General features: G+C 38.7%; 1 protein-coding gene and 1 pseudogene across 4 annotated transcripts; both read left to right on the plus strand.

The window, feature by feature from the left end:
• The first annotated feature begins 1,943 nt into the window (after positions 1 to 1,943).
• Positions 1,944 to 11,925, plus strand: LOC119999840 (annotated as a pseudogene).
• Positions 11,926 to 13,413: 1,488 nt separating this feature from the next.
• Positions 13,414 to 20,861, plus strand: LOC119999385 (pleiotropic drug resistance protein 3-like). Of its 4 annotated transcripts, XM_038846911.1 has the most exons (25): positions 13,414 to 13,856; positions 13,958 to 14,081; positions 14,171 to 14,256; positions 14,331 to 14,415; positions 14,771 to 14,930; positions 15,019 to 15,095; positions 15,175 to 15,228; positions 15,325 to 15,415; positions 15,492 to 15,793; positions 15,864 to 16,145; positions 16,277 to 16,590; positions 16,694 to 16,854; positions 16,924 to 17,027; positions 17,110 to 17,263; positions 17,369 to 17,506; positions 17,584 to 17,675; positions 17,783 to 18,115; positions 18,181 to 18,471; positions 18,696 to 18,779; positions 18,874 to 19,007; positions 19,165 to 19,392; positions 19,479 to 19,650; positions 19,752 to 20,006; positions 20,125 to 20,310; positions 20,499 to 20,861. In XM_038846911.1, the coding sequence occupies exons 1-25, from the start codon at positions 13,471 to 13,473 to the stop codon at positions 20,718 to 20,720; spliced, it is 4,515 nt and encodes a 1,504-aa protein (XP_038702839.1). In that variant the 5' UTR covers positions 13,414 to 13,470; the 3' UTR covers positions 20,721 to 20,861. The 4 variants fall into 4 exon arrangements, with proteins under 4 accessions (XP_038702839.1, XP_038702836.1, XP_038702837.1 ...); XM_038846908.1 differs by having other exon boundaries at positions 13,418 to 13,856; positions 14,322 to 14,415; positions 20,125 to 20,736; XM_038846909.1 differs by having other exon boundaries at positions 13,471 to 13,856; positions 20,125 to 20,736.
• The last annotated feature ends 39 nt before the right edge of the window (positions 20,862 to 20,900 follow it).

A 20,900-nucleotide genomic window follows, 5' to 3' on the forward strand; every position in this document is an offset into this window, starting at 1 on the left:
ATAGAAGTGCCAGAAGAACATGCGTATGAACTTCAGGATTTCATAGATCAACACTTTCAAATCAGACATAGACAAGTTCATTCTTAGCTCCAAAGTTATCTTATTGAGCATTTATGGAATATTTATAGTAAATCATAATTTGTACTATTTGTACTTTTTAATTATCTTCTTATGTAATTTTAATGTAGTTTTAAGTTTATTCAATAAAAATATAGTTTATGTTGTTATTTTAATTATCAAAATTTTTGGCTATTTTAAGATAAAATATAAATAAAAGAAAATTAAATATTTAGCAATAATTGGAAACAAATACAGAAATAACAGAAGATTACAAAATTTAAAGAAATAACAATAACAAGAGATAACACAAATAAAGAAACGAAAAAAAAATGTATTGAAGTATTGAGCTGATTGGTAGTGCTAAACGGTTGTGGGCCGATTCAAACGTTTTATTAATAAAAAAGTTGTAGCGGAGCTACAGTGGTCTGTTACATCAAGTGGACCACTGTAGCTCCGCTAAAAAAATTTGCCAGCTAAGCAGAGCTGTTGGGAGCAGTATTTTTTAGTTTTTTTGAGCTTGATCCTGTAAAATAGCGGAAACAGTAGATATACAAGAGTTATTGTGGATGCTCTTAGACCATAAAAGTATTACCAATGCAAGAGAAACTGCTCACTTTCACCATCAAAGCGCCCACTTTCATAGATACAAAGCATACAAAATAAGGCATTGAAATACTTCATGAATGCTTAACATAATCAGACAAAACAAAATACACACATACATATTAAGCATCCACATATATGAAGTAGACATAGGTAATCTAAGTAAAAGGATGACCAATTTAATCATTAGTGACTCTTCCTACTGGTAAACGCCAACGAAAATTACTTCAATCAATAGACTTTGTAAGCACAATTTAGACCATCTAATTGAGAAATTACATTCACCAAAGACTCAAATATAGCAGAGCCAAAATAAATTGCAGAAAAAACAAAAACAAATAAAGAAAAACTCCTATCAAACAACCCATCATAAAAGCCAAAATTGACCACTTAAACCCTACCAAACCTAGTAACAATAGAGGGATTACTTGGAACATATGATTAGCTTCTATGCGAACAATTAACCATGAAGAGATCCATCTTTACCAAAATCATATATGAAAAAAAATATAGCACTAAAAATTAGGAAGAAAACTCACCAATGGAATTGATTGGAACCGAAACTTTTTATATATTAAAACTGTAAATCATGAATACACTCAATACTGACCCAAGCACACTATGAAGCGTAAATAAAAAAGGCCAAATTCAATGATCTCAAATGGGACTAAAAATAGACAGAATGCCCAGAACCCATCCAATAATAAGATACTTACCATGGCAAGACATATTTTGTAGATTTGATGGTAAATCGAAGAACCTTATATAATAAACCGAGGAAGCTAATTGCAAACCGAAAAGACAATCATATTTAGATACGGCTGGTGTCTTTTAACAACAAAAGAGAAAACCTGCGTAATAATTTGTGCACTGCTATGAATAATAAGTAACAATTTGATTCAATGCTGTTAATAAGTAACAATTGTAAAAGCAGGTTTATCACGTAACATACGATCACAATGATATTCTTTGCTTTGCATAACAGGTAGTTTTAAAAATTGAATGCACACAGAATATCATATCACTTTGTTAAGATATCACATAGTAGGCTATCAAGTCTCCGATTAACAACTTCCTTACGTAGATTCACAAATGCATGCACTCAGACCCCACCCATACCACAACATATTTCTGGAACTTCTATTAAGTAATTAATTAGCACATCAAATTCCATTCGTGAATGTGAAGGAAAACCCTCTTCACCTACCAAAAGAGAGGAGGAAATAAGGTTCAGTTAAACAAACACAAATTTAATTTGTTAGGGGAGATCATCGCAAGAATCTGTAAATCCATTACAGTAGACAATCAAGATAGACGAAGATGAATGGAAATTTTTGTCTTGTTAATGAACAAATTTTGTTTGATGAATGGAAATTTGGTATCTGCTTTTTCTTTTCTTTTTTTTTAATCCCAGTTCCCTGCGTTTTCGGATCTCCTTATTTGCTCATTTTAAGTGATTTTTGACTTCTCGTCTTGCTTTTCTGCTTCTTCTTCGCCTTCTATCTTCTAGTTCTGGTTTTAATGATTGATTCTATTGCAGTATGTATGTTCTAATGTGTTTTGATAAATTGACGTGAAAGTTGAAAATGCGTAGGATTAGTGAAATATATATGACCATGTTTATATGTGGGGATATTATTCTTCATGCCAATTTTGCGTCAACAATATTTCATATTCTTGAATCTCTTGAGCCATTAATTTAGGTCTTTGTCATTTCAAAGTAGAACAAAACATGGCCACTGATCTTAATGCAGAGTTATCCAAAAATACTCCCATCTTTGGCCTCAGGGTCTAGGAAGTAATTGGGATTGTTGTTGCATTATTTGTCCTACTCATTCTTGCTGTGTTGTCGTTCTGTTTAAGTTCGAGGAAGAAATCTAGAGTTTCCAGAAACAAGGTTCTCCCATTAGCCAAATCTCTACTGTTTCGAAGGAAATCAAGGAAGTCTGGGTGGAGCAAGTGCCAACAAGTGATTTTGTTCCTCGGGATGGGATTATTCTAACAATTCATAACAAGTCTAGTGATAAAGATTCTCTAAGGTGATGGTTCATCTGAGTATGGGCAAATTGAAGAATGGAGATAATAGCAGTCAATCAGGTTCATTTCATCACTTAGAAAAAGACGATGGATCCCAGTCAGGTGAAGAAGGAAGTTCCGGCAAAGTAACTGCATACAAGCTTTCTTCTTCTCCTTCTCCTCTTTCCGGGCTGTCCGAGTTCTCTCACTTGGGTGATCACTGGTTTACAATGAGGGATCTTGAACTTGCAACAAACTGGTTTTCTAAGGAAAATGTACTTGGCGAGGGTGGATATGGAGTTGTTTATCAGGGACATATGATCAATGGAACTCCAGTGGCAGTTAAGAAGATCCTCAATATCCTGTGAGTTGAAAATTTTCCTTACGGGAATCTATTAACTGATGTAGTACAACACACGCACGCCACGAGCCCAAGCGAAGGGTGGCAATCCACAAAGTCTGAGCAGGCCCACACCAGAGGGAACTGGCAAACCAGCCCAGTCCAAACAACAGCCGTCAAAGCCCAACCGACACCCATGGGAGCATGGGCCGGCTGTAACCAAGGCCCAGAGGGCAAATCCCCCTGAAAACCTTGGCTACTAGAGTAAGGATTGCTCCTTATTATATACTGCGGTTTGAACCTATTCTTACCCAATGTGGGATTCCGCATCATACTCCCCCACTTAGAACTCAAGCATCCACGTGCGACCGTACTGCCAACAACCCACCCGAGTCGACGGATGGAGGCCTCCCGAGTCCACGGGACGAACCTAGGCTTCGATACCAACTGATGCAGCACGACACACGCACGCCACGAGCCCAAGCGAAGGGTGGCAATCCACAAAGTCTGAGCAGGCCCACACCAGAGGGAACTGGCAAACCAGCCCAGCCCAAACAACAGCTGTCAAAGCCCAACCGACACCCATGCGAGCATGGGCCGGCTGTAACCAAGGCCCAGAGGGGAAATCCCCCTGAAAACCTTGGCTACTAGAGTAAGGATTGCTCCTTACTATATACTGCGGTTTGAACCTATTCTTACCCGATGTGGGATTCCGCATCATACTGATATAGAAGCTGATTTTGAGTTGTTTTGAAGTTGATTTGAGTTGATTTGGAGCTGTTTTGTGACAAACAGAAAGTTGGAGTTAATTACCAATTTTACCAGCTAGTAGAAATCATTTTGAGGGTGTGGCTGCAGAACTGGAAAATTTGCAAACGTTGTCTGTTTTCGATGAAATTTGACCGACTGAAGCGAAACGTCGTTCTGAACCGAACCAGGGTTGGTCCTTGGCCCCACCCTAGTTTTGCCAAATTCAATCGTTTAGGGCCTCAAATTAAGTGATTTCTATTTTTAGGGGTGTTTTTGCAACTTTTTATATTTGGTGTTTTGCTTCATATTAGGATGTAGCCGGCCCTAGAGGTCATTATCTTTTATTCTACCAAATATATGAAAACCCTAGAGAGTTTCTCTCAAATTCTGGTGGATTCCAGTGTGTCTTTTTATCAAACGTTGGTTTGATTTACGATCTTCTTTTCCTTTATTGATCTGCCTGTATTAGTTGGTATCGGAGCTGAGGAGTTTGCCTTGGATCAATGGCTAACAATGAAGGAAGAGGTCAGAACCAAATTGTTAGAGAGCGCGGGATCGATGCCGTTTGGGCGGCGATTGAGGCTCAACGGAAACAGATGGAGGAGTTGCGCGATATGCTTCACAGATTCATGATTTAGGTCCAACCCGCACAACCTGTGCGACCTGGACATGATGACCGTGATGTCCCTGCTGAGGAGGAGCCGGTAGTAGAACCAGTGGCTAGACCTATCCGTGGTGGTAGAGGACGCGGTGGTAAGGGTCGTGGTGGTCGTGTTCCTGTTCAACAGTACCAACAACCCTTACCAGATGATTCAGATTCGGAAGATGGTGAAGATTTTGGGGGTTATGCTGGTTACCAAGCTGCTAGGCAACAGAGGCCTTTTGAGGAATATAGGCTTAAGGCAGATATTCCTACTTTCAACGGAAATCTACAGATTGAGGAGTTTCTGGATTGGATCTTTGAAGTGGAGAGATTCTTTGATACGATGGAGGTTCCTGAGGAACGAATGGTGAAATTAGTAGCGTTCCGATTGAAGGGAAGTGCAGCTGTTTGGTGGGATCAATTGCAGATTAATAGGAGGAGGCAAGGAAAGGCTATTGTTAGGGTTTGGAGGAAGATGAAGCAGCTGATGATGGCCAGGTTCTTACCACCAGATTATGAACAATACTTGTTTCAACTCTACCAGAATTGTTATCAAGGTAACAGACCTGTTTTTGAATATAATGTTGAATTTAATAGATTGTCTACGCGCAACAACTTGGCTGAATCTGAGATGCAGAGGGTGGCTAGGTATTTAAATGGGTTAAGACCATCTTTGAGGGAGAAGATTGGGCTGCAAGTTATATGGACTGTTGATGAGGCTTTCAATCTAGCCTTGAAGGCTGAGTTGATGGAGAAAACCATGAGGAATATGAACCAGAGGCGCAGTATTGCAGAATCCTCTTATTCTTCCTACAAGGGACGAAGCTCACAGGCACCAGCGACTAGTCCAACGCGGGTGCCTGAACGTAATACAATGCCTCCAACACAGAGAACCCGGAGTGGAGAAGGAGGAAGTAGCAGGGTTCAAGGTGGAGCGAGAAATACCAATCCTAATCCAAACCCCTATGCGAAGGCAGCCCCAATTAAGTGCTATCGATGTAACAAACCAGGGCATAAGTCCAATGAGTGTCCTGATAGAAGGCCAGTTAATGTAGCAGAGTATGAAGAAGAGGAGGATGAGCAAGGGGCTGGTGAGGATGAAGAGTATGAGGGTGCTGAGTTTGCTGAGGAGGAAGGTGAGCGAGTAAATTGTGTGGTGCAGAGGATTCTGTTATCTCCCAAGCAGGAGGATACCTCACAGCGTTATAGTATTTTCAGATCGTATTGCACTATTAACCAGAAGGTGTGTGATCTTATTATTGATAGTGGCAGTTGTGAGAATTTTGTGTCCAGGAAGCTAGTGGAGCATCTGAAATTGCCTACAAGGAAGCATCCCCACCCTTATGCTATTGGGTGGATTCAGAAGGGTCCTACAGTGAAGGTCGAAGAGGTGTGTCATATCCCTCTTTCTATTGACAAACAGTATCGTGATGAGGTTTTGTGTGATGTGATGTTATAGACATGGATGCTAGTCATGTGCTTTTAGGTAGGCCTTGGCAGTTTGATGTGGATATGACTTATAAGGGAAGGGACAATATTTGCCTATTTAAATGGGGTGATCACAAGGTGGCGATAATTCCTTCCAAGGAGCGTTCTATTCCATTACCTAAGGCTGTTAAGGTGGAAGGGAGTTCCTTTCTTACTATTGCTTGTTCTGAACATGACATTGCTACAGAGTACAAGAGTGTGGGAGAAATGCATGCATTAGTGGTGAAGGCATTGGTGGTGAGTCAGTCGGAGAATGAAGAGGAGTATATAGGGTGTCCAGAGGCAATACAACCACTGTTAGCTGAGTTTGGTGTTCTGTTTTCGAATGATTTACCAGATCGCCTTCCATCCATGAGGGACATTCAACACCAGATTGATTTCATTCCTGGGGCTAATCTGCCTAATCTGCCTCACTACAGATTGAGTCCAAAGGAGAATGACATTCTAAGAGAGAAGGTTGAGGATTTGCTACGGAAAGGATTTATAAGGGAGAGTATGAGTCCTTGTGCCGTTCCAGCGTTATTGGTGCCTAAGAAAGATGGAAGTTGGAGGATGTGTGTGGATAGTCGTGCCATTAATCGGATCACGGTTAAGTACCGTTTTCCTATTCCACGGTTGGATGATATGCTTGATCAATTATGGGGTTCAAAGGTGTTTTCGAAAATTGATCTTCATAGTGGTTATCACCAGATTCGCATTCGTAAGGGAGATGAGTGGAAAACAGCTTTCAAAACTCGGGATGGTTTGTACGAGTGGATGGTTATGCCATTTGGTCTCTCCAATGCTCCTAGCACGTTCATGCGTGTTATGAATCAGGTATTGAGACCTTTTGTGACTAAGTTTGTGGTTGTTTACTTTGATGATATACTGATTTATAGCAAGACAGAGGAGGAGCACTTGCTACATTTGCGGGCTGTCTTGGCTGTATTGCAGGAGAACAAACTGTTTGTGAACTTGAAGAAGTGTAGTTTTATGACAGATAAGTTGATCTTCCTGGGATTTGTGATCAGTTCAGAAGGTGTTCATGTGGATGAAGACAAGGTCAAAGCAATTAGAGAGTGGTCAGTTCCTAAAAATGTTAGCGAGGTCCGCAGTTTTCATGGACTTGCCACATTTTATAGGAGGTTTATCAGAAATTTCAGCACCATTACTAGCCCTCTTACGGAGTGCTTGAAGAAGGGCAAGTTTAATTGGGGAACTGAGGCTGAAAAGGCTTTTGCCTTGATCAAGGAGAAATTGTGTACTGCACCAGTGTTAGCCTTGCCTAACTTTGAGAAGCCATTTGAGGTGGAGTGTGATGCTAGCGGTACAGGAGTTGGAGCTGTTCTTTCTCAAAGTGGTAGACCAATTGCTTTCTTTAGTGAGAAGTTGAGTGAAGGCAGGATGAAATGAAGCACCTATGACCAGGAGTTCTATTCTGTGGTGCGGGCATTGAAGCATTGGGAGCCATATTTGATGCAGGCTGAGTTTGTTTTGTATACGGACCATCAAGCTTTGAAGTTCATTAATAGTCAAAAGCAGGTGGAGAGTAGACATGCAAGATGGACTGCGTTTTTACAGAAATTTCCATTTGTCATCAAGCATAAATCTGGAGTTCTTAACCGTGTAGCTGATGCATTAAGTCGACGAGCAGCATTGTTGGTTTCAGTTAGCCATGAAGTGTTGGGTTTGAGCTGCAGAAGGAGTTATATGCGGATGACAATGATTTTAAGGGGATTTGGGAGAGATGTCAATTGCGGCAAAATTCCATGGGGGATTTTTACATTCATGATGGTTACCTGTTCTTTGTCAATAGACTTTGTGTTCCCCGTACTTCTTTGCGTGAGAAGTTAATCAAAGACTTGCATGGCGGTGGTCTTAGTGGGCATTTGGGTAGAGATAAGACCATGGCTAGTGTGGAGGAGAGGTATTATTGGCCACAGTTAAGACGCGATGTGAGGAATTTTGTGCAGAAGTGTTTTATTTGTCAGACTACCAAAGGGCAATCTCAGAATACTGGCTTGTACATGCCGCTGCCTGTTCCGAATGGCATTTGGGAGGATCTTTCTATGGATTTTGTACTTGGATTACCACGAACTCAGCGTGGTGTTGATTCTGTTTTTGTAGTGGTTGACAGGTTTTCAAAGATGGTCCATTTTCTGCCATGTCGGAAGACTTCCGATGCATCCCATATCGCACGGTTGTTTTTTAGGGAGATTGTGCGCCTACATGGAGTTCCTTTGACTATTACATCCGATCGTGACTCAAAATTCCTTAGCCATTTTTGGCTCACTTTGTGGAAACGGTTTGATACATCTTTAAACTTCAGTAGCACGGCGCATCCTCAGACTGATGGACAAACTGAGGTGGTGAATCGGTCACTTGGCAATCTGATTCGTAGTATTTGTGGTGACAGACCAAAGCAGTGGGACCATGCACTTGCTCAGGTCGAGTTTGCTTACAATAGCGCTGTCCATAGTGCTACTGGTAAGTCTCCTTTTGCACTAGTTTACACGCAGGTTCCTAGGCATGCAGTGGACTTGGTGAGGCTACTGATTACCCCTGGGGTTAGTGCTGCTGCAGGCAATTTTGCTGAAGAATCTCAGTCGATCCAAGCTGAAGTCAAGAAAAAGCTTGAGGCTACTAATGCAAAATACAAAGCTGCTGCGGATAAGCATAGGCGTGTGAAGTTTTTTAAGGAGGGTGATCTGGTTATGGTTTTCTTGCGTAAGGAACGTTTCCCGGTTGGAACCTACAACAAGTTGAAACCGAAGAAATATGGTCCTTTCAAGGTTTTGAAGAAGATTAATGACAAAGCTTATGTGGTGGATCTTCCAGCTCATATGGGGATGTCCAACACTTTCAATGTGGCTGATTTGTATGCATTTCATTCCGACGAGGGAGCTTTGCTTTGAAGTTCGCTCGGGTCGAGCTCTTTTGAGGTGGAAGGGACTGATATAGGAGCTGATTTTGAGTTGTTTTGAAGTTGATTTGAGTTGATTTGGAGCTGTTTTGTGACAAACAGAAAGTTGGAGTTAATTACAAATTTTATCAGCTAGTAGAAATCATTTTGAGGGTGTGGCTGCAGAACTGGAAAATTTGCAAACGTTGTCCGTTTTCGATGAAATTTGACCGGCTGAAGCGAAACGGCGTTCTGAACCGAACCAGGGGCCTTTGGCCCCTGGCCCCACCCTAGTTTTGCCAAATTCAATCGTTTAGGGCCTCAAATTAAGTGATTTCTGTTTTTAGGGGTGTTTTTGTAACTTTTTATATTTGGTGTTTTGCTTCATATTAGGATGTAGCCGGCCCTAGAGGTCATTATCTTTTATTCTACCAAATATATGAAAACCCTAGAGAGTTTCTCTCAAATTCTGGTGGATTCCAGTGCGTCTTTTTATCAAACGTTGGTTTGATTTACGATCTTCTTTTCTTTTATTGATCTGCCTGTATTATTAACTTAGTAAAATGTAGTTGTCATTGATTACTTCATTGTTTTAGTTGTTGAAGTTTTAATTTTGTTCAGCTCTTAATTTTTTATTTTTCCCAGGGGCCAAGCAGAGAAAGAGTTTAGAGTGGAGGTTGAAGCTATTGGGCATGTAGGCCACAAGAATTTGGTTCGTCTTCTGGGATACTGCATTGAAGGAACACGTAGGTGTGATTTATATACTGTTCAGGAAGCTTTTGATGTTTGATTTGGTCACTTAAATAAATTATTTTGAACTAGGGGTAACACATCTTCAAAAGGAAATATGAGTTGTGGCCCAATTGCACCTAGTCTGGGGTTTGGTGATAAGACAAGTATATGGTCTCATATGATTAGTAATATTTATCACAGGATGTTGGTCTATGAGTATGTCAACAAGGGAAATTCAGAATAATGGCTTCATGGTGCTATGCGTCAGCATGTTTATCTTACTTGGGAGGCCCGTATGAAGGTTCTTCTTGGCACAGCTAAGGCGTAAGTTGATTCTTTTGCTCCTTCCTCTGTCGTGATCTAGTTCTCATTTTTCATAATCTATTCCTTGCAGTGTTGCTTACTGGCATGAAGCAATTGAGCCATAGGTGGTGCATCGAGATATTAAATCAAGCAATATATTAGTTGATGATACATTCAATGCAAAAGTTTCTGACTTTGGCCTAGCCAAGTTGTTGGGTGCTGGAAAGAGCCATGTCACAACTCGAGTTATGGGAAAATTTGAGTAAGTATTTTCTCAATTGCATTGCATACCTATAATATTCCTTAAATATCTCTCTTTCCCATCTCGCAATTTCGTGTCTTTTTTCGGATATGTGGCTCCTGAATATGCTAATATCGGCCTTAATGAAAAGAGCGATGTTTATAGCTTTGGTGTTGTTCTTTTGGAAGCCTACGGAAGAGATTCTGCGAACTATGGCCGTCCTGCCCATGACGTATGCAATAACTATTACATATGGTTTGTTAATTGGCTGACAAGGCGTTAATGTAGTAAAGCTACTAACAGTCATTGATGAAACTAGAACTTTGCTACTGCATTATAATTGTTGGCAGTGTCAATTATACTCTGAAAATTTTTAAGGACTTGAATCAACCCTGAGTAGCTCTATCATAACAATTCACTTTATCTGGTATTGCATGTTACCTGTTCTGGGTATTACATTGACAAGAAGTCATTTTTTTTACAGGTAAACCTTGTTGATTGGCAGAAAATGATGGTTGGTAGCAGGCGATCTGAAGAAGTGGTTGACCCAAATATTAAGGCAAGGCCATCAACAAGAGCTCTAAAGCGAGCCCTTTTGACTGCCTGAGGTGTGTTGATCCGGATTCTGAATAAAGACCTAAGATGGGCCAAGTTTTTCGTATGCTTGAGTCCGAGGGATATCCTATAGAGAGGATAGTGTCTGACTTGACTTGAACAGTACAAAAGTATTTCTTATAGGCTCTGGTTAAAATTTATGCTTGAATCTAAATGATTAGAATGAAAAGGAATCCTCCTTTCTTGGGCAAGCTCGGATTATTTACTAGTTGCACAGCTATTGGTTAAGGTTTTGATGATGATTACAATAGTATTTTATGGGTCTAAATTTGTTTGCACTGCAAAAGCAATATACCACAGTTTTGGTACTTCTCTGGATTGATATCATATCTTTATCTCATCATGGGGGCATTCGTATATTTCTTCTCTTTGTGTTCCTTGCTTTGCTTTTATAAAAGCTTTCCTAAACAGTTGAGCTGAAATTAAATGGTTAATATCAAACACGTGCAATCGTACTTCATCTGAGTGAAACTAATTACTCGAGTATCTTTCTTTTTTTGTGTTGCATGTCCACTTTTTCAATCATCTTTTATATAGTTTGAGAACTACTTTATATGGTCTGATGTTACTGGGTTATTGAGCTTGATACTAATAACTTGCCAGCTTAAAGTTCTTGCAATTGATCTGGATTTGTTACTTGTCATCATTCTGAATAATATGTTTCAAGGGATACACTTTTCATTTAATTCTGAGGTGAAACTTGTAACTTTCAGGATCGCCGGCAACAAAGAACACATGGAGGTAGCACAGAGATTGCATCACAGAAGGAAAATTCTGACACTGATAAGAGTGATAATCCAGGGTATAGATCAAGAGAGCAGACTAGCATAACAAAACAATCGATTCATTTGGATAATCTAAAGAATTTACGAGTTGGGTGTCCATTTTCAGATGGGAAGGGGTAATTCTTAACGATTTTTTTTTTAAAAAAAAGCATTAATTGTCTTGGGTTCGCTTCTAAGTATAAGTCTGTCAATATGACAATATGTAGGTGTTTTGGATCTTTTAGGAGAGGGGAGGGGAGGGGAGGAAGATGATGTTTTCATTACTATTTTTTCTTGTATTTTTGTTATTCTTACATTTTGGTTTCTAGATGGAGAGATGATTTGTTTGAGAAACTGATACTTCCGAAGAACCCAAATCATTTGGGAGGTGTTGTATAGAGTTGAGTAGCTCTTTAAGAATGTTTTGATGAAAAGTGGTTTTTATGACTGCTGGCTGGTACTGTTCTCTTTGAAATGGCTATTGCCAATCCCAATAACAAAGTATAAGTATATATTTTGGCTATAATATATTTACCTGAATAAAATTTGCTGAGTGTTGAACTTGGAATGCTCTCAGCTAACACATTTTTTGACCTTCACAGTTTCAACGATTGTGAAGTTTAGTCAGTTGGTCTGTGGCTTTGGGTTGATTGCATGCTCCTTGTAGACTAAGAGCACTTGCAATGGTGTCTCTAAAGTGTGTATATTATAGATAAAATAGATAACCAAACATGGAGATGTGTATAAAATACCCCCTGCAATGGTATCTGTAAACGTGCGGTAAAATCTCGACATTCTTATCGCGTCGCTAGAGTTGTGGACTCTGTACCGAGTCTGTAAGGAATAAAATATTATAAAATATTGATTCCTTTAAAAGCCAATATTTGATGATGAACACTGAAGATATTTTGACCCCCGCATTCACACATGACACAGCCACATGACTCACATACTCACATGTTACCGATTTTTTTAAAATTTTTTTTTGATATAATTATATTTTGTCATTTATATATTTTTAGAATTATTCATGAAACCGAATTATTTAATTTTTAAATAATAAGATAAACTTGAAATAAATTTTTTTTACTAATATATTTTTATTTTTAATTAATATTAATTATTTTGTCTAAAATTAATATATAAACTAGATTAAATTTCATAAACATTTTAATCCTTACTTGAAATCATATAATACACATAAGAAATAATAAAATAAGATAAAACTAATATTTTAATACTATAGAGATTTATAATAGATATACTGATGCAGTGTTTGTTAAATAGAGAATCTGTAAACTATCAAAAAGTGGTATTTTGTAGATAAAATAGAGAATATGTTAAGAGATACCAATGTGAATGCTCTAATGCTTTTCTGAAATAAATTAGTATTATTGACTTTGATAAACGGCCGGCTTATCTAATTAAGCATTAACTATTATTATTAATTTATTAACTAAGGATTCGGAAAACCCGTGCAAGTGGTTCAAGTTCAACCATGTGTGTACATGAAATGAGACTAAGCTTAGTCATGCATACCTTAACTTGATGATCAAGTTACTCAATTTTATAAGTGGTATTTTGTCATGCTGGGTATAATAATTCAGAATTCTAACTTTGAATATGCTCTGCTCAACAAGATTACAGGGCTACTATTGCAAGGGATTTGACTTAGAAGTTTGTGCTTCTGCAAGCAAATTAAAGTTTACTTACTAGTAACCCTCCTGCCAAGGACTAAAATACAGACTTGTAAGCGTGAGTTGACTTACTTCTATATACAATTTATTTGTTATTGAAGTTGTGCTTCTGCAAGCAAAGTTTCACCCTTTCAAGTTGCAGTACTATAATGTGTTGAAAGTATTACTTGTTTATTTTAAACAGATTATATTTCAACTTCTTCCCTGGGTGTTACGTATGAGAATGATGTATTGCCTTACTTCATCAATCTTCATATTTTAAACGTGACCACAAGCGGGCAAAAATCTATATATAACTACTGCTTTTAGTGTTTGATCCTCTCTATAGTATCCAAATATGGCTCAGATAGTTGGTGTAGATGAGGCAGAGTCTATGAAAGTTGAGCTTGCAGAGATAGGAGGAAGTAGCATTAGATCATCATTTGGACATGATTCTTCAAGTTTTCGAAATAGTTTGGGATTGAGCTCAAGGAAGGATGATGTTGGAGATGAATATGCTTTTCAATGGGCTGCAATTGAGAGACTGCCTACATTTGAACGGCTGAAGTCATCTTTGTTTGATGAAGAAGATGATACTAAACCTGCCAAGGATAAAGGAAAGCGGGTCATTGATGTTACCAAGCTCGGAGCTCTAGAACGGCATATGTTCATCAAGAAACTCATCAAGCACATCGAGAAAGACAACCTTCAATTGTTGCAGAAAATACGAAGTAGAATCGACAAGTAAGTCTTCCTACATACAAAAATATGAAGACTTTTGTGTGTTCAATTTTTTTTTTCACATCCCGTGATGGTATAAACATCATTTCAACTGGGTTTTGCAGAGTTGATGTAAAATTACCGACAGTGGAAGTTCGATACAAAAATCTCTGTGTTGAAGCCAAGTGTGAGGTGGTTCATGGAAAGCCCCTTCCAACTCTATGGAATTCTCTTAAAAGCTTGCTTTCTGTGAGTACATTTTCGTCTCTAGAGAAGTTCTACAGCTTTTGGATTTTCATTATCTTCGTGAGCTTCAATAGGTGAACTCTGTTGTACAGAATATTGCAAGGCTGACAGGTTCGAAGTCAAGAGAGGCCAAGATAGAAATTATTAATGATGTCAGTGGTGTCATAAAACCTGGAAGGTATCCAAATGTTGGATAAATTAGGTTAAATTTACTTACCTGTACGCATTTATGTAGGCTTACAGTTGTTGCAGGATGACTCTACTACTTGGTCCCCCAGGATGTGGGAAGACCACACTCTTAAAGGCACTCTCAGGCAATCTATACCAATCTCTCAAGGTTTCTCACTTTCTTTTCATACTTTGTCTTTTACAATACACAAAGTCATTGCGGACTTGAATTCTAGCTTCCACCACGAACTACTAGAATCTCTGGAATAGAATCTTCTTGTAGACATTGTATTTTGTGAACCTCATCTCCATCGTTTAAGGCTGCACATGATTGTGTTATGTTGAGCTTTGAAATGTTTCATTACAGTTTAATCTTTTCTGATTCTGAGATGTTGTTTTCTGAATACAAACTGAGTGTATCCATTCCATCCAAATGCTTTAGTGCAAGCATTTGATCTCCTTCGGTCAGAGCTATGTTTTACAATCTGCCCTTAATTTTTTTTTCGTCTTTTTTTCTCCTCTAGCTTACAGGGGAAGTTTCTTACAACGGGTTTGACTTAGAAGAACTAGTCCCCCAAAAGAGTTCTGCTTATATCGGCCAATATGATGTGCACATTCCGGAGATGACTGTGAGAGAAACCATTGATTTTTCAGCTCGTTGTCAGGGTGTTGGGAGTCGGGCAGGTAGGTAATCCTATGCTCAAGATAAACACAGTTGCCATATCCTATCAGAGATGATGACATGGGTTCTATGTGTTTGCTTCTTTTAAAGAGATCATGATGGAGGTCACAAGAAGGGAAAAAGATAGAGGGATTGTTCCGGATCCTGATATAGATACCTACATGAAGGTAGCAGGATCATCTCAGGCCTTATATTCCATTGCACTTGCCTTCTCATACATGTATTGTTGGTTTCAACTTTGAACAGGCAATTTCTGTAAAGGGACTAAAAAGAACCCTTCAAACAGACTACATTCTTGAAGTAAGTTCTCTTTATTACAACAGAAATCTTTTGTAAACCATCTTTGTGTCAAAGCTTAATCAGATAATGAATTCTACCGCTAATGTTGCTCCACAGATCCTTGGACTTGATATTTGTGCTGACACATGTTTCGGAGATGCCATGAGGAGAGGTATCTCTGGAGGCCAGAAGAAAAGGTTGACAACAGGTATGTAGTGTATATAAAAGGAATTTTATTTCTTAGATTATATCTTAATTCAAGGGAGTGAAATTAACTTATGCAGGAGAGATGATTGTGGGTCCAACAAAGGCTTTGTTCATGGATGAGATAACGAATGGCTTAGACAGTTCCACAGCATTTCAAGTTGTCGCTTGTCTTCAGCAGTTGGTGCATATCACAGATGCTACTGTACTGGCTTCCCTTCTTCAGCCAGCGCCAGAAACTTTTGAACTATTTGATGACATTATTCTGATGGCAGAAGGGAAAATTGTGTATCACGGGCCACGCAGCTGTGTTCTTGACTTCTTTGAGGATTGTGGATTCAAGTGTCCTGATAGGAAAGGAGTTGCTGATTTCCTCCAGGAGGTAATGCTCATCATTTCTATTTTCCATATATTGTCATAGAATCTCAAGTACTTCGCTTCCTGTAATGCAGGTTATCTCCCAGAATGATCAGGCTCAGTACTGGAACAACGCTGAAGTACATTATAGTTACTTTTCTGTTGATACATTCTCTAGATTGTTCAAGGCATCTCCTCTAGGGAAGAAGCTGGATGAGGAGCTCTCTAATCCATATGAAAAATCCCAAAGCCATAGGAATGCTCTTTCTTTCAGAGTGTATTCTCTTCCGAATTGGGAACTTTTTAGAGCTTGCATGTCAAGGGAGTTTCTTCTTATGAGGAGGAATTCTTTTGTCTATGTATTCAAAACAACTCAGGTGAAGCCTTTTCACTAACTATGAGTATCTGTTCTCGAAAAAAAAGATACTGTAAATATTGTCAGTCATTAATATGCCATTTATAATGCCTTCATACGATTGAAAATCATGAAGATTTATTTTACCTGCAGCTGATTATCACTGCATCCGTCACAATGACTGTATTTTTGCGAACTAGGATGATTATTGACATCTCTCATGCAAACTACTTCATGGGTGCCTTATTTTTTGCACTCATCATACTTCTTGTTGATGGAATTCCGGAGCTGGCTATGACTGTTGCAAGACTGGAAGTTTTCTACAAACAGAAAGATCTTTATTTCTACCCAGCTTGGGCTTATGCCATTCCGGCAGCCATTTTGAAAATTCCTATTTCATTCGTGGAATCTCTTGCTTGGACGTCTCTTACATATTATGTCATCGGATATACCCCTGAGTTCACAAGGTAAGTTCCCCTGAAAGGACTTAGAATTACAGCTTTTGCACATGAACCAATGTCAGTTTCTTCAGGTTATGCCGTAAAATTTGATATCCCGTTGTACTGTTAGGTTCCTTCGCCAGTTCATTCTGCTTTTCGCAGTTCACTTTACATCAATATCCATGTTCCGTTTCCTGGCTGCAATTTTCCAGACTAGTGTTGTCGCTATGACTGCTGGTAGCTTTGCAATCTTGTTGCTCTTGTTATTTGGCGGCTTTGTAATCACTAAAGGTAAGACCATCTACTTGTCTCTTCGATTTGAATGAAGGATATACAACTAAGACATATTGTCTTCTGCAGCCTCCATGCCATATTGGTTGAGATGGGGATTTTGGGTTTCGCCTATTACATATGGAGAGATAGGACTTTCTGTAAATGAATTTCTTGCTCCAAGGTGGCAAAAGGTGACTCTCCTAAGGCTCATTTATCGGCTTTATTTCAATCCCTAACTCCAATTTAGTTTATGCTTTTTAATCTTCTTTGCAGTTACTGTCTGCAAATACTACAATAGGACGACAAACACTTGAAAGCCGAGGACTGAACTTCGATGGATATATGTACTGGATATCGCTTGGTGCCTTATTTGGCTTTGCTCTATTATTCAACGTTGGTTACACATTAGCCTTAAGTTTCTTGAAGTGTAATCTACCCTCCCTACTTTTATCAATTGTCACTTGTCCTAGAATAAATAGACTTGAAGCTACAAAAATTTATTCTAACTTCTTACCCATTTGCTAACATTCAGCTCCAGGATTTTCTCGTGCCATTATTTCATATGAAAAGCTCTCCCAGATGCGTGGTAGTGAAGATTCTAGTTCTGATGCACTTGCAGAGAAAAAGTCTAAATTTCCTTCTCTGAATACTACCAAAGAATCCAACAAAGGTTAAGTTACTTTCTCTCTCCTGTAGTTGTTCTTCGGATATCGTATTTGACTCCCTATATTTTCAATATATTAACAGTTGGCTTGTCGACAACAGGCAGGATGGTCTTACCTTTTGAACCCTTCACAGTGGCATTTCAGGATGTGCAATACTATGTCGACACACCCTTGGTAATCATATCAGCCTTTCCATTAAATTAAAGTGCAGGTTGTTTCAGTATATATAAATAGATGTTGATATTGATTAGGACTACTTTTGTTCCCCTCTTTTGCTCTAGGAAATGAGAGAGCATGGCTTCACACAGAGAAAACTTCAACTTCTATCAGGAATCTCTGGCGCTTTCCGACCTGGTGTTCTGACAGCATTGATGGGTGTCAGTGGAGCTGGAAAAACAACTCTTCTGGATGTTCTCGCAGGAAGAAAAACTAGTGGCTATGTTGAAGGGGAGATTACAATTGGCGGGTATCCAAAGGTTCAGGAAACTTTTGCTAGAATCTCGGGTTATTGTGAGCAATCCGACGTACATTCTCCACAGATAACTGTAGAGGAATCTGTGATGTTTTCTGCTTGGCTGCGACTAGCTCCCCAGATTGAGTCAAAAACTAAAGCTGTAAGTCCTATATCTATAGATGTTAGATTCATGACATCGATGCTCATTAAAGTGTTTTCTAACAGGAGTTTGTGAACGAAGTCCTTGAAACCATTGAGCTTGATGGAATCAAGGATGAACTGGTTGGCGCTCCTGGTGTTAGCGGTCTATCAACGGAGCAACGTAAACGTCTTACTATAGCTGTGGAGCTTGTTGCCAATCCCTCCATTATATTCATGGATGAACCAACAACTGGTCTGGATGCAAGGGCAGCTGCAATTGTAATGCGAGCTGTAAAGAATGTAGTTGACACTGGAAGAACAATTGTCTGCACCATCCATCAACCCAGTATTGACATATTCGAATCATTTGATGAGGTAAAGCATTTTTTCTCGTGCCAATGTAAAATGAACTTAAAAAATAAAATGGTACTTAATCTGTGAGTTGAATAATAGTTTGATTGTTAGGAGTCGTCTTACTCTTACAATTATTACATTGATTGATTCACTATCATCTACTGGTATCTATATATGAAAACATATAATTGCTGAAAATTAATTCGTTTATATGCTTGACCTCACTACCCTTTATTTCATTGCAGCTGATCCTATTGAAAACTGGTGGACGTATGATCTACTCTGGAGAATTGGGTCATCACTCAAATACAGTAAGAGAGTACTTTGAGGTTAGTGTTCTTGGAACTATTTGCAAATATTAGATCTCCACCTAAATTTTATGGTGCATTTTTGTTGATTAACCTGATCCGTTTTTACTGACAGGCAACCACTGGAGTGCCAAAGATAAGAAACAATTATAACCCAGCAACATGGATGCTAGAGGTCACTTCAGGATCTGCAGAAGCTGAACTTGGTGTAGATTTTGCCCAAATATACAAGGATTCTTCTTTATATGAGTAAGTTTTCTCACAGAAGAGTAGTCTCTGCCAAAAGACTTTTTAACTTTCATGGTCTAAATCAACATCAATGTAAGAGGCAAAAATGAGATACTCTTTTTATGGTACTTAGAAACCTTGGACTTCAATCCATCAAATAAGTGACTTAAATCTGCAGGAAGAACATGGAGCTGGTAAGGCAGTTGAGTACTCCGACACCTGGTTCAAGAGATCTTAAGTTTCCAACCCTATTTTCACAGAATAGCTGGGGACAGTTCAAATCCTGCTTATGGAAACAACACTTATCATATTGGAGAAGTCCTTCCTACAACTTGATGCGAATTGTGCACACAATTGCATCGTCTTTGATATTTGGTTTACTGTTCTGGAATCAAGGAAAGAAAATGTAATTCATTTGCATTATTCTCTGTCTATGCTATTAGGAATTGATGGATTTCTAACTTCAATATTTCTTTTTCCTTACCCTGTCAGTGATAACCAGCAGAATTTATTCAATATTCTTGGAGCAATGTATTCTGCTGTGATATTCTTGGGCATAAACAACTGTGGATCAGTTTTACCTTATGTTGCCACTGAGCGTACTGTTATGTATCGAGAAAGATTTGCAGGGATGTACTCTTCATGGGCTTATTCACTGGCTCAGGTACAGCTTTTGTTTTCCTTTTTGGAACTTCAATTAGTTTATTCTTATCGGGTTTTTTTTTTTTTAACTTCTCATGCAAGTTGCTTACTGGTATATTGTAGGTGATTGTGGAGGTTCCCTATCTGTTTGTGGAAACTGTTATATTTGTGATCATCACCTATCCTATGATGGGGTATTATGGGTCAGCATATAAGGTTTTTTGGTACTTCTATGCAATGTTTTGTACGTTGCTGTACTTCAACTACTTGGGAATGATGCTCGTGTCGCTGACGCCAAATTTCATGGTGGCTGGAATTCTATCCTCAGTCTTCTACACATTTTTCAATCTTTTTTCTGGTTTCTTGATTCCTCAACCAGTAAGCTGCTACTACTACTACTCTCTAGCTCCATAAAGGAAATAACTTAGCAGTTCATAATTCAGAAATTCACATTGCTTGTAAATTCTTTTCTTTTCTTTTCTTTTTTTTTTTGCAGAGAATTCCGAAGTGGTGGATCTGGTTGTATTATCTAGTCCCAACATCTTGGACGCTTAATGGTTTGTTCACTTCACAATATGGAGATATAGAGAAAGAGCTTGTAGTATTTGGGGAAACTAAAGCAGTGGCTGAATTCTTGAAAGATTACTATGGGTTTCATCACGATCGCTTAGCGATTACGGGGGTTGTTCTCATTGCCTTTCCACTAGTTTTTGCCACTCTTTTTGCATGTTTTATAGGAAGGTTGAACTTCCTACGACAATAAGAGGTTGTTTGGTTTGAGCATTTTCCATTTTCCTTTTTAAAAATATAGAAATGGTGTTCAAAACAGTTACTGCTTTCTTGAAAGATTACCATGGCTTTCATCATGAGCATTTAGCTATTACTACTGTCACACTCATGGCCTTCCCACTAGCTTATGCATTTCTTTTTGCATTTTGTATTGGAAAGTTGAACTTCCAAAGGAGAAATCTCTCCTTGTATAAGTGCATACTAGCATTACTACATAATGTTTTCATCACGCTGATGATCAATACAAATTTAGAGCTAGCCTTTGTGCAGTCAATCAATTCAATGAAAAGAAAGAAACTATAAACGCGAGGCCACTTGTACCCCTTTTCCTTCCCTTTTCTTTACTTATCTAATTTGTATTTTTGAGGTGCTACCTTTGAATCATTTATGATAAGACTTGTTGTTTGGTTTTGCAATATACGTCTGGCTTTGCGCTCCAATTATTGAAACATGACAACTGCTTGGCTTCCTTGTTGAAACGCA

Source organism: Tripterygium wilfordii, chromosome 6, assembly GCF_013401445.1.
Source record: "Tripterygium wilfordii isolate XIE 37 chromosome 6, ASM1340144v1, whole genome shotgun sequence".
NCBI lineage: Eukaryota > Viridiplantae > Streptophyta > Magnoliopsida > Celastrales > Celastraceae > Tripterygium > Tripterygium wilfordii.

Bases quoted from the DNA above. Each gene is read 5' to 3' on its own strand.
- LOC119999385 (XM_038846911.1), top strand. From the start codon at position 13,471: ATGGCTCAGATAGTTGGTGTAGATGAGGCAGAGTCTATGAAAGTTGAG. The intron at 14,082-14,170 runs GTGAGTACATTT...TCTGTTGTACAG, and splicing joins CTCTTAAAAGCTTGCTTTCT to AATATTGCAAGGCTGACAGG. The intron at 19,008-19,164 runs GTAAGTTTTCTC...TTAAATCTGCAG, and splicing joins AAGGATTCTTCTTTATATGA to GAAGAACATGGAGCTGGTAA.